The sequence below is a fragment of the Oncorhynchus nerka genome, linkage group LG26 (genome assembly GCF_034236695.1).
Source record: "Oncorhynchus nerka isolate Pitt River linkage group LG26, Oner_Uvic_2.0, whole genome shotgun sequence".
Taxonomy (NCBI): Eukaryota; Metazoa; Chordata; class Actinopteri; order Salmoniformes; family Salmonidae; genus Oncorhynchus; species Oncorhynchus nerka.
The window spans coordinates 16,755,590-16,771,847 of NC_088421.1; the positions used below are offsets into that span (position 1 = coordinate 16,755,590).

General features: G+C 44.1%; 1 protein-coding gene across 1 annotated transcript; it reads right to left on the reverse strand.

The window, feature by feature from the left end:
• Nucleotides 1–2,406: 2,406 nt before the first annotated feature.
• Nucleotides 2,407–5,288, reverse strand: LOC115109887 (RING-box protein 1). Its single transcript, XM_029635134.2, has 5 exons — nucleotides 5,180–5,288; nucleotides 4,428–4,506; nucleotides 4,282–4,352; nucleotides 2,867–2,952; nucleotides 2,407–2,630 (listed from the first exon to the last, which is right to left on the reverse strand). Exons 1-5 carry the CDS (start codon nucleotides 5,255–5,257, stop codon nucleotides 2,618–2,620), a joined length of 327 nt encoding a protein of 108 aa, XP_029490994.1. The 5' UTR covers nucleotides 5,258–5,288; the 3' UTR covers nucleotides 2,407–2,617.
• Nucleotides 5,289–16,258: the final 10,970 nt, after the last annotated feature.

Here is a 16,258-nt window from a genome sequence, read left to right on the forward strand (position 1 = left end):
AAACATATATGGAAACAGGTGAATTAACACTCCCCAGTTAACAGGCTCAAGCAAGCTAAACCCCACATGGTAGCAAAAGCTAATTAGCAGAAATTGTTAATAAGTTAGAAATGATTTAAACACACTTTACTGTAGGCTACTATTTACTAGTTAACAAAAAATCACATATGTCATCAAATATATTCACCCCACCCAGTATTGTAATCAAAACATACCAGAAAGCATGTAGTCATTGGCTCAGACAGTGTAGTAGTGTGGGCTCAATAGCATGTCATTAGTGTGCAAGATCTTGAGAATCACCTGTACATGTGATGGAAGAATACACTGTGCATGTAGAGGTTTACAATTCCATTAAATTGGGGATGGTTTAACCAAAATATGCCACATGACCTAGAATTGCCTTATGTGTATCCCACAAAAAAATGTTCACTGTTATAAGCTAACTTTTCCCCAAATTCCTGGGCTTAACTTCCCATGGAAAATTTCCGGCCCTTTGCAACCCTAGTTATTGCTCTAATGTTATTATTCTACTATGAGAGATACTATGACAGCAATTACCTGTAATAGGTACACACGTATCTGGCACAAGTGACGATTAAACTGATTTGGATTTCAAAGACTGCTATTTATTGTAATGTTTAATATTACAACATTGATGTGTGATACCTTTTTTATCAACACACAGATTTTTTGCAAATGTATGCCTTTATTACTATGATTTATATTGCCAGAATACTCAACGATGATTAACACTGCAGTTGTGTGTGTTTCTGTCAGGGTTGTGGTCAAATGCATGTCATTTAAAGTAAATTTGGCAATTGAACAAAAATCCAATTCAATTTGAAAATGTTCCTCATTGTAAAAGCATGTAACATAATTGGGGTATTCCAGAATTGTAATTTACATGTCAATAAACAACCCTGTTTTAAGTTTTTAATACTTCCGATAGAATGCTCTGTGTGTCAGAGATGGTACCATTCAGCTTGTCTGGGGATGACAAAGGACTTCAACAAAGCGAAAATAGAAAATGATTGTAAGGAGCTTCTTCGCTGTTAAATTAGAGACGTGTAAATAAATGACTGTTGTGCCTTGTAACTACTTTAACATGTGGAACTGTTGCACTAATATATGCAAACATTGATTTGGCATACAATTTAAGATAGACAGTTTACATAAAGTTGTACTAATTTCATATAGAACAAATTGCACTTGAAATTAACATTTCTTTTAAGTTATTGCAAATAAATGCATATTTTCGCTTTTTTCTGGGACAATCACTGAATTAATTTCTTCATCTGTAAATGCAATATGATATTTTATGTATTTCTATCAAATCAAAACTGGAATTTTTCCTCAAAACAGAAGTTGTAAAAGTATGCTAGACATTTATAGACTAAATCATATCTAGCTTGATGATTCTGTGACAAACGGTGGATTAGTTATTGATATTTACATTCTTAAATTGCTTTTGGCGAATGTCTGTTGAAGGTCAGAATAAAAAATGTTTAAACTTTACCTCAGTCTCACAAGGTCATCTTCTGCCGGTGACTGTTAGTGACCAATAGTGGGTCAGCTCCTCACAGTCCATGCTCGCTCCATGGATTATCCTCTTCAAAATTGTCTCCCGCAATAAATGGCTCCATTTTAGGGACGAGAGGTTCTGGAAGGGTCTACCCTCCATCCAGTCCGATAACAAACCACATCGACCACTACTGTAGTCTAAGCAGTATAACCAATGTAGCATTATGACGGTCATTCATACTAGAGAATCATAGCAAATAGAAAATGGGACTGCAAATTAGTGCTGGATGTGGTAATTTGTGTTAAAGTGGCAATATGTAACTTTTTGGGAGGCCTGACCAAATTCAAAGGAATGTGAGTTATAGATGTTTTATTCTACTTGAAAGCAAGTCTAAGAAGCCGTAGATATGTTCCATGGGCGCAATTTCTATGCTTCCCGTTCTTAAGTTTTGTTTCTTACTTTCGATTTTGTATACTAGTTTCACACAGCTGAAACAATTTTTTGCTTATGGAAAATATTTCACAGCGATTTAGAAGGTACAATATATCTACACTAACTTGTTTTTTCACTAACTGAAATTAGGCGAACTATTAAGAGTTTTAGCAACCAGGAAATGGAGGTGCAATTTCTGCATCGTGCAACTTTAAGTTATGAACCACTTCATCTTACAAAACCGTTTTGTCAATTTGGTCTTTCAACCAATGATCTGTAACTTTCAACACAAAAAAAATACAATTTCTAAATAATATTAGAAAAATATCTTAATTTCAGCTATTTAACTAGGCAAGTCAGTTAAGAACAAATTCTTATTTAAAATTATGGCCTACATGGTATTTCTAAAATTGTATTTCCATGTCTAGTCATCAATTCCAAATCAAGGCAGCTACACAGAACATTGTTTATTTATAATTTACAACATTGCAAATTCAACTTAAAAAAAACATTGTTTTCCAGCAAGCCTAAAACAATGAGATGTGGGGGTGGATGTCCTCAGTATTTGCAATGTACTCAAAGTGGAGTCTATCATACGAAGAAAGAAAGCAACAGAAACCATGAAACTTGCAGAAGCCCAAGTAATGATCCAGAGTCTTCCACCTAGTGTCCATATCTGTAAGAGAGGGAAAGGGAGTGTTAGTTATTAACTGTTTAACATACACAACTCATCTACAATGAGGTGGTGGAATAATGCATTAGCACCAGTAAAACGGACGCATGGCTGTTGTTTTTTTCAGCCATCTACTTCCCCAAAAGGCAAGCATACTGCAGCTCTGATTGACTGCAGTTTAGCTAGGACCATGGAGTAGTGTTTTGAATAAGTGTTATGAATAAAATTATGACACTCACTTCTGAAACTCCCACTCCCTGTTGTCTAGGGGGCACACCTGCCTGGTCTTCAACCAACGGGAGATACAGTGGAAATGGAATGCATGCTGGGAGAGAAGATATTATTGACATAACAGCAAACCAAGACAATAGCCGTGTTTGAATACACATACTACATACTTAGAGCATATACACTATTAGCTCATTTTAGTACACTGTAAACAAACGGTATTCTTTCAGTTGATCATACTAGCCCTTCGCCTGTCTACCTGGAAGTTAATGCTGTTGCCATGCAACCTCTCGCTAGCTTGTTAGCATAACAATTGACTAGCTTGACATTTTACAATTTTGTGTGTTTGTAAATTCAATCTGGAGTGCCAGAGTGCACTCTGTGTGTTCATAACTCCAGAGCCTTGGCAGATTGTCCGTTCATAAATTCAGAGCGTTTCGCCCTAGGAGTGCGTCACTGGACACTCTTGCTGAGGAATAGGGTTGATCCGAGCATTCTGACCTCACAACGGCAGTCAAGCACCCAAGCTGACTGGCAAAGAGCTGGTTAGGCTGTTTTCATGTTATCCAGAGCGTTGGTGACTAAACGCTTTACGCTTTTTTTCCTGAAGTTAACTGACACCGGCCATATATTCACCGGGTGTTGAGCATTCGTAAATTCATCAGTTATTCTGGCCTCTGGCACACTCAAAGTGCTCTGAAATCGGAGTAGATAGCCATAATTAACCATGTCCATTGAGAAAGCACACAACAATAAACATTGTGTAGTTCGTTAGATTATAGTTAATATACTGCCTGGCAAGATCGATATATTAGTAGCCAACTAACATCAGGTAACTAGCTAACATACTAGTACATACTGCTGTAATGCTATGCTGTTCCTAAGGAAAGTTAAGCTAACAAATTGTCAGCCAACATAACATCTAACTTATTTGAAAAGTCATGACTTTATTACATTGCTCAACATTTGTCATAATTAGTTAAAGCAAGGAATTTGTATATACACTCTCGGACATCGGCTGAAAATTTTCCCAACATTTTCTTCAAATCTGAAAACGCTGTGAAGCCACGCCCATTTTCTGAAGAATTGCCTTATGGGCCAAAAAAGCACAGAAAGAGTGTTTAATGGTTGTATACTTTGTATTTGGGCAAATTTAGTACAACATCCAGGACCTATATCCATTCTATGACCAATAAGCATACTACATATTCAATTTACATCACAAATAGTATGGTTAGTGGGTTAGAATAAGTATTCGAACACAGCTCAAAAATTACATTCAAATTCTATAATTTTAGGGTAGTTCAATATAATGCAGATTAGTTTAGATCATGCTGCTGTTATTTCAATACTCTCACACTGAACTTTACAATCTCACTGATCAGGATGCATGCAAAATATACAAATGCAAAGAAGTCTGACTCACATTGCAGACTCCCCAGGCTACGGTGCACTCCTCTGATGTGGCAGAGGCCTGGTTAGCCTGGCACTCTATGCCTATGGAGAACAAGAGAAATGTGTAACACACACCTTTATTAGCCCAGTAGTCAAATAATGTTCATGCATACTCACAGAGATCCATAATGTGATTCCTACAGATGGCACAGTTGTCCACCACAATGTCCCAGGCCCAAAGTGCCACTGCATTCCACTATAAAGAAGAAGAGTCACATGAAATGATGATCATATCACTGGCAGTTAGTGTTTGCTTGATATTGCTGCTGCTTCAAATAGGTATTAAAAAATGAGCATATTGTTATTCACAATTTATTCATGTTAATCTGGTGTCAGGAGACATTTAGTCATTCAAATCACTATTGCATTTCATCAGACAAGTTAGGCCTATTTCACTATCCACATTGATCACAAACAAGGCCAGGGTGAAAATGTTAGTGTTTGATACATCATTTTTAACTCATTCAGCGTCAATAAATAGACAACCTCACGTGCAACTGGGCCTGTCATATTAGCAAGATAACTAGGAAGCTGACGTTAGCCAGTTGAGCAAATTAGCTAGTCATTGATTTCGTATGTCAATGCATCTCAAGCCGAACCAAGTAGTGGTTGGCTAGCTTCTATCACCACAAACAGTGAGATTAGTTAACTAATTAGGTAGCGATCAGCCCTAAAAGTGAAACGCAAACTCACTCCCCAAAAGTAGATACAGCCAAACAGGGACTCCGTCTAGTTTCAACTCGCGAGCTAGCAAGTTATGCTAACTAATCGCGCGTAGATTGTACCCAAACCCGTATTACGCCTATAATAATATCGAACCTTACCGTATGTCTAAAATGTAGCTATGATTTATTTAAAAAAATAAATACCTTCTTCACTTCAAAACGTTTCTTGCTTGCTCCACTATTCGTGGCGCTTGGGGTATCAACATCCATCGCTGCCGCCATGTTGACTATGGAACTTTCGTGTGAACAGAGATATTAGAAAAAGGAGGAGATAGACATCCCATTAGAATATGAATAGCAAGACGTAACGCCCCATACAGCAGAATGTCGACCAATCGTGCTGACGTTGTCATGCTGCGTCACACATTTGCTAAATGAATCGTCACGCAATCCTTTCTCAAAGTCGGGATACAATGTCATGTTCAAAACTACCTCGGAACTCAGAAAAAAACGAGCTCAACTTGAAAAATCGATTTGAACGGACATCCAACTCGGAATTCCAACTTGGGAACCTTTCTAGAGCTACGACTTTCTGACCCGAAGATCCCTGGCGTCATGATTTGGCCTCGTATTTTTCCAAGTTCCAGTTGTTTTGAACACGACATGGGAACACGGAAAAATACGAGGTCAAATCATGACGTCAGTGATCTTCAGGTCGGAAAGTTGGAGCTCCAGAAAGAGTTGGATTACCATTGAAATCGATGTTTCCCAGTCGGAGTTCATTTTAACCGAGTTCCCAATTGTTTAAATGCTCTGAATTCTGAGATGACCGAGTTCCAATTGTTTTGAACGCTGCAAGAGGCCCGAGTTCCCAAGTTGGAATCCCGCTTTCAAAACAACTGTGAACCGGAAACATCCGACTTGCGACTTCAGTGCGTTCAAGACAACTGGGAAATCGGAAAAAACTAACTCCGACTATGGAAAATCGTTCTGATCGGTCATCCAACTCGCGATTCCATGTCCCTTTGCAAGATGGCGCAGACAGAGATGGTCGCCTCGCTTCAGATCCTTAGAAAACTATGCAGTTGTTTGTATGTACTATTTCTTGCATTGTTAGCCCAGAAAATCTCAGGTGTTATTAAATACAGCTGGGAAGAACTATTGGATATAAAAGCGATGTCAACTTACCATCCTTACGACCAGGAATACGTCTTTCCCGAAGCGGATCCTTGGTTCGGACCTCCACCCTGGCCATGCGATCTTATCCCAGAGGCCGACCCAAAACAACATAGTCGCCACAGGAGAGGCAGATGGAGTGGCCTACTGGTCAGACTCAGAAGGTCTACTGGTCAGACTCGCCAATGTCCAATCTCTAGGTAACAAGGTGGATGAAATTAGGGCATGAGTTGCCTTCCAGAGAGACATCAGAGATCGTAACATTCTCTGTTTCACGGAAACATGCCTCACTCGGGATACCAAATCAAATCAAAGTTTATTTGTCACGTGCGCCGAATACAACAGGTACAGTGAAATGCTTACTTACAGGCTCTAACCAATAGTGCGGGGGGAAAAAAATAAGTGTGTGTGTAGGTAAGTAAAGAAATAAAGCAATAGTAAAAAGACATTACTTTTTGAAAATAAGAGTAGCAAGGCTATATACAGACACCGGTTAGTCAGGCTTATTGGGGTAGTATGTACATGTGGGTATGGTTAAAGTGACTATGCATATGATGAACAGAGAGTAGCAGTAGCGTAAAAAGAGGGGTTGGCGGGTGGTGGGACACAATTCAGATAGCCCGGTTAGCCAATGTGCGGGAGCACTGGTTGGTCGGGCCAATTGAGGTAGTATGTACATGAATGTATAGTTGAAGTGACTATGCATAATAGATAAACAGAGAGTAGCAGCATCGTAAAAGAGGGGTTGGGGGGGGCACACTATGCAAATAGTCTGGGTAACAATTTGGTTCCCTTTTCAGGAGTCTTATGGCTTGCGGGTAAAAACTCTTGAGAAGCCTTTTTGTCCTAGATGTGGCACTCCGGTACCGCTTACCATGCTGTAGTAGAGAGAACAGTCTATGACTGGGGTCTTTGACAATTGTCAGGGCCTTCCTCTGACACCGCCTGGTGTAGAGGTCCTGGATGGCAGGCAGCTTTGCCCCAGTGATGTACTGGGCCGTACGCACTACCCTCTGAAGTGCCTTGCGGTCGGAGGCCGAGCAATTGCCGTACCAGGCAGTGATGCAACCGGTCAGGATGCTCTCGATGTTGCAGCTGTAGAACCTTTTGAGGATCTCAGGACCCATGCCAAATCTTTTTAGTTTCCTGAGGGGGAAAGGCTTTGTCGTGCTCTCTTCACAACTGCCTTGGTGTGTTTGGACCATTCTAGTTTGTTGTTGATGTGGACACCAAGGAATTTGAAGCTCTCAACCTGTTGTCAGAGTCGGTACAACCACCCGATTTCTTCACACATCGCGCCGACAGACACAAACATCTCTCTGGTAAGAAGAAGGGCGGGGTGTATGCCGTCACACCCGTGTATATCTACCCCAAGCAAATACCTCGTCGGCCCTGAAAGAAGTTCACTGGAATCTTTTAAACTGGAAACTATACATCCTGAGGCTGCATTTATTGTAGCTGGGGATTTTAACAAAGCAAACCTAAGATTAATACTCCCTAAATTCTATCAGCATAATGAATGCGCGACACGAGTTGGCAGAATTCTGGATCTGCTCGAACTTCCGCGATGCATATAAAGCCCTCACGCGCCCTGCCTTCGGCAAATCTGACCATGAATCCATTTGGTTGCTCCCAGCCTAAAGACAGAAACTAAAACAGGAAACGCCTGTGCTCAGGTTAATACAACGCTGGTCTGACCAATCGGATTCCACGCTTCAAGATTGCTTCGATCACATGGACTGGGATATGTTCCGGATAGCCTTAGACAACAACATTGATGTATACGCTGACTCGGTGAGCGAGTTCATTAGCAAGTGCATCGTAGATGTTGTACCCGCTCTGACTATTAAAACCTTCCCTAACCAGAAACCGTGGATTAATGGCAGCATTCGCGCAAAACTGAAAGCGCGAACCACCGCTTTCAATCATGGCAAGGCAACCAGAAACATGACCGAATACAAACAGTGCCAACGTAAGACATTTAAATCTGTTAACCCTCGCCGTCTGGGACGGCATCCCTAGCCGCGTCCTCAGAGCATGGGCAGACCAGCTGGCTGGTGTGTTTATGGTCATATCCAACCAATCTCTATCCCAGTCTGTTGTCCCTACAAGCTTCAAGATGGCCACCATTGTTCCAGTTCCCAAGAAAGCTAAGGTAACTGAACTAAATTACTATTGCCCCATTGCACTCACTTCTGTCATCATGAAGTGCTTTGAGAGACTAGTCAAGGATCATATCACCTCCACCCTACCTGATACCCTAGACCCATTCCAATTTGCTTACTGCCCCAATAGGTCCACTGACGATGCAAAAGCTCATCAACAAGCTAAGGACCCTGGGTCTCGACCCCACCCTGTGCAACTGGGTCCTGGACTTCCTAACGGGCCGCCCCCAGGTGGTGAGGGTAGGTAACAACATCTCCACCCTGCTGATCCTCAACACTGGGGCCCCACAAGCGTGCGTTCTCAGCCCTCGCCTGTACTCCCTGTTAACCCATGACTGCGTGGCCATGCACGCTTCCAACTCAATCATTATGTTTGCAGACGACACTACAGTGGTAGGCCTGATTACCAACAACGACAAGACGGCTTACAGGGAGGAGTTGAGGGCCCTCGGAGTGTGGTGTCAGGAAAATAACCTCTCACTCAACGTCAACAAAACAAAGGAGATGATTGTGGACTACAGGAAACAGCAGAGGGAGCATCCCCTATCCACATCGACGGGAGATTAGTGGAGAAGGTGGAAAGTTTTAAGTTCCTCGGCATACACATCACGGACAAACTGAAATGGTCCACCCACACAGACAGCGTGGTGAAGGCGCAACAGCGCCTCTTCAACCTCAGGAGGCTGAAGAAATTTGATGTGTCATCTAAAACACTCACAAACTTTTAGAGATGCACAATCGCGAGCATCCTGTCGGGCTGTATCAACGCCTGGTATGGCAATTGCACCGCCCTCAACCGCAAGGCTCTCCAGAGGGTTGTGCGGTCTGCACATTGCATCACCGGGGGCAAACAACCTGCCCTCCAGGACACCTACAGCACCCGATGTCACATGAAGGCCAAAAAGATCATCAAGGACAACAACCACCCGAGCCACTGCCTGTTCACCCCGCTATCATCCAGAAGGTGAGGTCAGTAGTTGTGCATCAAAGCTGGGACCGAGAGACTGAAAAACAGCATCTATCTCAAGGCCATCAGACTGTTAAACAGACATACAGACTCAAATCTGTGACCACTTAAATAAACTAGGTATCACTAGTCCCTTTAAATAATGCCACTTTAATAATGTTTACATATCCTACATTACTAATCTCATATGTATATACCATACCATCTACTGCATCTTGCCTATGCAGCACGGCCATCGGTACGACCTGGAAATCACTGACGTCATGATTTGACCAAGGTTTTTCCCAGAGTTTCCAGTTGTCTTAAAGTCACCAAGAGTTGAGAAACCTGCCGATTTTCCTCGGAAGTACATAATGTAACAATTCCAAAGCTATATGATATTACAGAGAACAAGTGAATTATCTCACATCTCGGAAAATATTTGTAATGTTGTACTTGTTGTTGACGAAATTCATGCTAATGTTTGTTTTTTTAGCTATCGCCCAATTAGGGTTTATTCCCTTCTTGAAGGAGAGCTCTCCTTGTCCAAGAATCACCCAGAATGCACCATGCAACCCAGTGACGACATTTCCACTAGATAGTACAGCCACAATGTTAGAATGGACTTTTTCGTAAAAAGTCATGAAAACAAAAAATTGTTTTTTTGGTCTCAATTCAAGATTAGGCATAATGTTAGCAGTGTGGATGATGGTCACATTTTGGGTGACGACCAAATTAAGAGTAAAAAGCAGATCTGTAATTCTCATGTGAAAGCAAGTCTAAGAAGCGGCAGATCATCCGAACGAGTCAGATATTTCACCAGATGTACAAATGTGAAGTAACCGGTTGGCATTTACACTCACTAGCAAATATGATGATGAGAGGAAGTCTAGTGGCCGGCAGTGGGAGAAGATGAAGCGAGATGGATTTTGGCCAATATTCCTATGAGAAAATTATAAATTAACATTTTACAGTTTTGTTTCCAAAACTAGAATATGTTACGAACAGAGCGGACTAAGTTTTGTAGACTTTACCCTTTGCCAAAGTTTAAACAAATGTGTGTTCTTCAGAAGGAGCGCAGGGGCAAATTGAGTTATTGCACACACGCACTTCACAGAGTAGGCGTTCCCTAACGGAAATAACCAAATACATGCTAAAATATGCTAATAGGATCTCACTAGCTCGTTCTTGGCTTTACCCATCATGTTGCTTGTTCTGCCCTCTGTGATTAATTTTCTCCCATTGGAAACGTCAAGCTGTGGTCTATCTTGAGTAGATCTGTTCTATGTGTGTTATTTCTATGCTTCCCGTTCTTAAGTTTTGTTTTTGCGTCTTTTACTTTTGTACACCAGCTTCAAACAGCTGAAAATACAATATTTGAATTTTAAGAACCAAGAAATTGCGGGGCGATTTATTTTCTTATTGCACCTTTAAGAAGATACATTTTAGAAATAGATGGGGTTTAAAATCAAATCAAATGTTATTTGTCACATGCGCTGAATACAACAGTGAAATGCTTACTTACAAGCCCTAATCAACAATGTTTTAAGAAGTTAAGAAAAAAAGTGTTAAGTAAAAAACAGAAGGTAAAAAATACAAAATAAAAGCAATAAATAATTAAACAGCAGCAGTAAAATAACAATAGTGAGGCCATATACAGGGGGTACCGGTACAGAGTCAATGTGGAGGCTATATACAGGGGGTACCAGTACAGAGTCAATGTGGAGGCTATATACAGGGGGTACCGGTACAGAGTCAATGTGGAGGCTATATACAGGGGGTACCGGTACAGAGTCAATGTGGAGGCTATATACAGGGGGTACCAGTACAGAGTCAATGTGGAGGCTATATACAGGGGGTACCGGAACAGAGTCAATGTGGAGGCTATATACAGGGGGTACCGGTACAGAGTCAATGTGGAGGCTATATACAGGGGGTACCGGTACAGAGTCAATGTGGAGGCTATATACAGGGGGTACCGGTACAGAGTCCATGTGGAGGCTATATACAGGGGGTACCGGTACAGAGTCCATGTGGAGGCTATATACAGGGGTACCGGTACAGAGTCCATGTGGAGGCTATATACAGGGGGTACCGGTACAGAGTCAATGTGGAGGCTATATACAGGGGGTACCGGTACAGAGTCCATGTGGAGGCTATATACAGGGGGTACCGGTACAGAGTCAATGTGGAGGCTATATACAGGGGGTAACGGTACAGAGTCAATGTGGAGGCTATATACAGGGGGTACCGGTACAGAGTCCATGTGGAGGCTATATACAGGGGGTACCGGTACAGAGTCAATGTGGAGGCTATATACAGGGGGTACCGGTACAGAGTCAATGTGGAGGCTATATACAGGGGTACCGGTACAGAGTCAATGTGGAGGCTATATACAGGGGGTACCGGTACAGAGTCAATGTGGAGGCTATATACAGGGGGTACCGGTACAGAGTCAATGTGGAGGCTATATACAGGGGGTACCGGTACAGAGTCAATGTGGAGGCTATATACAGGGGGTACCGGTACAGAGTCAATGTGGAGGTTATATACAGGGGGTACCGGTACAGAGTCAATGTGGAGGCTATATACAGGGGGTACCGGTACAGAGTCAATGTGGAGGCTGTATACAGGGGGTACCGGTACAGAGTCAATGTGGAGGCTATATACAGGGGGTACCGGTACAGAGTCAATGTGGAGGCTATATACAGGGGTACCGGTACAGAGTCAATGTGGAGGCTATATACAGGGGGTACCGGTACAGAGTCAATGTGGAGGCTATATACAGGGGTACCGGTACAGAGTCAATGTGGAGGCTGTATACAGGGGGTACCGGTACAGAGTCAATGTGGAGGCTATATACAGGGGGTACCGGTACAGAGTCAATGTGGAGGCTGTATACAGGGGGTACCGGTACAGAGTCAATGTGGAGGCTATATACAGGGGGTACCGGTACAGAGTCAATGTGGAGGCTATATACAGGGGGTACCGGTACAGAGTCAATGTGGAGGTTATATACAGGGGTACCGGTACAGAGTCAATGTGGAGGCTATATACAGGGGGTACCGGTACAGAGTCAATGTGGAGGCTGTATACAGGGGGTACCGGTACAGAGTCAATGTGGAGGCTATATACAGGGGGTACCGGTACAGAGTCAATGTGGAGGCTATATACAGGGGGTACCGGTACAGAGTCAATGTGGAGGCTGTATACAGGGGGTACCGGTACAGAGTCAATGTGGAGGCTATATACAGGGGGTACCGGTACAGAGTCAATGTGGAGGCTATATACAGGGGGTACCGGTACAGAGTCAATGTGGAGGCTATATACAGGGGGTACCGGTACAGAGTCAATGTGGAGGCTATATACAGGGGGTACCGGTACAGAGTCAATGTGGAGGCTATATACAGGGGGTACCGGTACAGAGTCAATGTGGAGGCTATATACAGGGGGTACCGGTACAGAGTCAATGTGGAGGCTATATACAGGGGGTACCGGTACAGAGTCAATGTGGAGGCTATATACAGGGGTACCGGTACAGAGTCAATGTGGAGGCTATATACAGGGGGTACCGGTACAGAGTCAATGTGGAGGCTATATACAGGGGGTACCGGTACAGAGTCAATGTGGAGGCTATATACAGGGGGTACCGGTACAGAGTCAATGTGGAGGCTATATACAGGGGGTACCGGTACAGAGTCAATGTGGAGGCTATATACAGGGGGTACCGGTACAGAGTCAATGTGGAGGCTATATACAGGGGGTACCGGTACAGAGTCCATGTGGAGGCTATATACAGGGGGTACCGGTACAGAGTCAATGTGGAGGCTATATACAGGGGGTACCGGTACAGAGTCAATGTGGAGGCTATATACAGGGGGTACCGGTACAGAGTCAATGTGGAGGCTATATACAGGGGTACCGGTACAGAGTCCATGTGGAGGCTATATACAGGGGGTACCGGTACAGAGTCCATGTGGAGGCTATATACAGGGGGTACCGGTACAGAGTCAATGTGGAGGCTATATACAGGGGGTACCGGTACAGAGTCAATGTGGAGGCTATATACAGGGGGTACCGGTACAGAGTCCATGTGGAGGCTATATACAGGGGGTACCGGTACAGAGTCAATGTGGAGGCTATATACAGGGGGTACCGGTACAGAGTCCATGTGGAGGCTATATACAGGGGTACCGGTACAGAGTCAATGTGGAGGCTATATACAGGGGGTACCGGTACAGAGTCAATGTGGAGGCTATATACAGGGGGTACCGGTACAGAGTCAATGTGGAGGCTATATACAGGGGGTACCGGTACAGAGTCAATGTGGAGGCTATATACAGGGGGTACCGGTACAGAGTCAATGTGGAGGCTATATACAGGGGGTACCGGTACAGAGTCAATGTGCAGGGGCACCGGTTTTTGAGGTAATTGAGATAATATGTACATGTAGGTAGAGTTAAAGTGACTATGCATAGATAATAAACAGAGTAGCATCAGCGTAAAAGAGGGCTCTGGGTAGCCCTTTGATTAGCTGTTCAGGAGTATTATGGCTTGGGGGTTGAAGCTGTTAAGAAGTCTTTTGGACCTAGACTTGCCATGCGTTAGCAGAGAGAATAGTCCATGACTAGGGTGGCTGGAATCTTTGACAATTTTTAGGGCTTCCTCTGACACTGCCTGGTATAGAGATCCTGGATGGCACGAAGCTTGGACACGGTGATGTACTGGGCCCGTACGCACTACCCTCTGTAGTGCTTTGCGGTCGGAGGCCGAGCAGTTGCCATACCAGGCAGTGATGCAACTCTCGATGGTGCGGCTGTAGAACCTTTTGAGATCTGAGGACCCATACCAAATATTTTCAGGCTCCTGAGGGGGAATTTGTAGTGCCCTCTTCACGACTGTCTTAGTGTGTTTGTACAATGATAGTTTGTTGGTGACGTGTACACCAAGGAACTTGCAGCTCTCAACCTGCTACACTGCAGCCTTGTCGATTGAGAACTGGGGCATGCTCGGTCCTCCTTTTCCTGTAGTCCACCATCATCAAATCAAATCAAATTTATTTATATAGCCTTTCATACATCAGCTGATATCTCAAAGTGCTGTACAGAAACCCAGCCTAAAACCCCAAACAGCAAGCAATGCAGGTGTTGAAGCACGTTGGCTAGGAAAAACTCCCTAGAAAGGCCAAAACCTAGGAAGAAACCTAGAGAGGAACCAGGCTATGAGGGGTGGTCAGTCTTCTTCTGGCTGTGCCGGGTGGAGATTATAACAGAACATGGCCAAGATGTTCAAATGTTCATAAATGACCAGCATGGTCAAATAATAGGTCTGGGACAGGTAACATGTCTGGTGAACAGGTCAGGATTCCATAGCTGCAGGCAGAACAGTTGAAACTGGAGCAGCAGCACGGCCAGGTGGACTGGGGACAGCAATGAGTCATCATGCCAGGTAGTCCTGAGGCATGGTCCTAGGGCTCATGTCCTCCGAGAGAGAGAAAGAAAGAAAGAGAGAATTAGAGAGAGCACAGGACACCGGATAAGACAGGAGAAGTACTCCAGAAGTACTCCAGATATAACAAACTAACCCTAGCCCCCCGACACATAAACTACTGCAGCATAAATACTGGAGGCTGAGACAGGAGGGGTCAGGAGAAACTGTGGCCCCATCCGATGATACCCCCAGACAGGGAAGGATATAAACAGGAAGGATATAACCCCACCCACTTTGCCAAAGCACAGCCCCCACACCACTAACTTACCATCCTGAGACAAGGCCAAGTATAACCCACAAAGATCTCCGCCACGGCACAACCCAAGGGGGGGCGCCAACCCAGACAGGAAGATCACATCAGTGACTCAACCCACTCAAGTGACGCACCCCTCCTAGGGACAGCATGAAAAAGCACCAGTAAGCCAGTGACCATTTGTCTTGATCCGTGGAGGGAGAGGTTGTTGTCCTGGCACCACATGGCCAGGTCTCTGACCACCTCCATATAGGCTGTCTCATCACCGTCGGTGATCAGGCCAACCACCGTCGAGTCTTCAGCAAACTTAATGATGGCATTGGAGTCGTGCGCAGCCACGCAGTCATGGGTGAACAGGGAGTACAGGAGGGGACTAAGCACTCACCCCTGAGGAGCCCCTGTGTGTCGGTTGTGTTGTTGCCTATCCTCACCACCTGGGGTCGACCCATCAGGTATCCAGTTGCAGAGGGAGGTGTTCAGTCCCAGGGTCCTGAGCTTAGTGATGAGCTTGGAGGGCACTATGGTGTTGAACACTTAGCTGTAGTCGATCAACAGCATTTTCACATAGGTGTTCCTCTTGTCCAGGTGGGAGATAGAAGTGTGGCATGCAATAGATTGATCTGTTGGGGCAGTATGCAAATTAGAGTTGGTCCAGTGTGTCTGGGATGATGGTGTTGATGTGAACCATGACCAGCTTTTCAAATCAAGAGTGCTACGGGGCGATAGTAATTTAGACAGGTTACCTTGGCGTTCTTGGGCATAGGGACTATAGTTGTCTGCTTGAAACATGTAGGTATTACAGACTGGGTCAGGGAGAGGTACACACAAATTATTTAACTCTGCTAACCCTCAGGCTCTAACTACTTTGCGTCCCCTCTCTCTGCTCAGGTGGATGGAGAATGTGAGCCTGAAGATGACAGCCACCTGTGGTCACCCTCCTGAGTTCCGGGGCCAAAGTGTGAGGGATGTCCATGTATTTAAGAGCTGTCCAGGGGAGAGTGCTTCTCCTAGCAAGACCCTCAAATGATTCAAGGATACAAAATCAATCGAACCCAAACTCACTCTCCTCAAGGTGACAATGACAAAGGCCAAGCCAGGAAAGGCTAAACCCATGCCAACCAAGCCCAAAGCAAAGCCTAGGAGGACTTTGTGGCTGTGGTAACTACTGATGACACATGGGCAAAGTACACAATGGGCATTAATAGTGGTGCTTTCAAGACAACTAGGAACTCAGAAAAAAATGAGGTAAAATC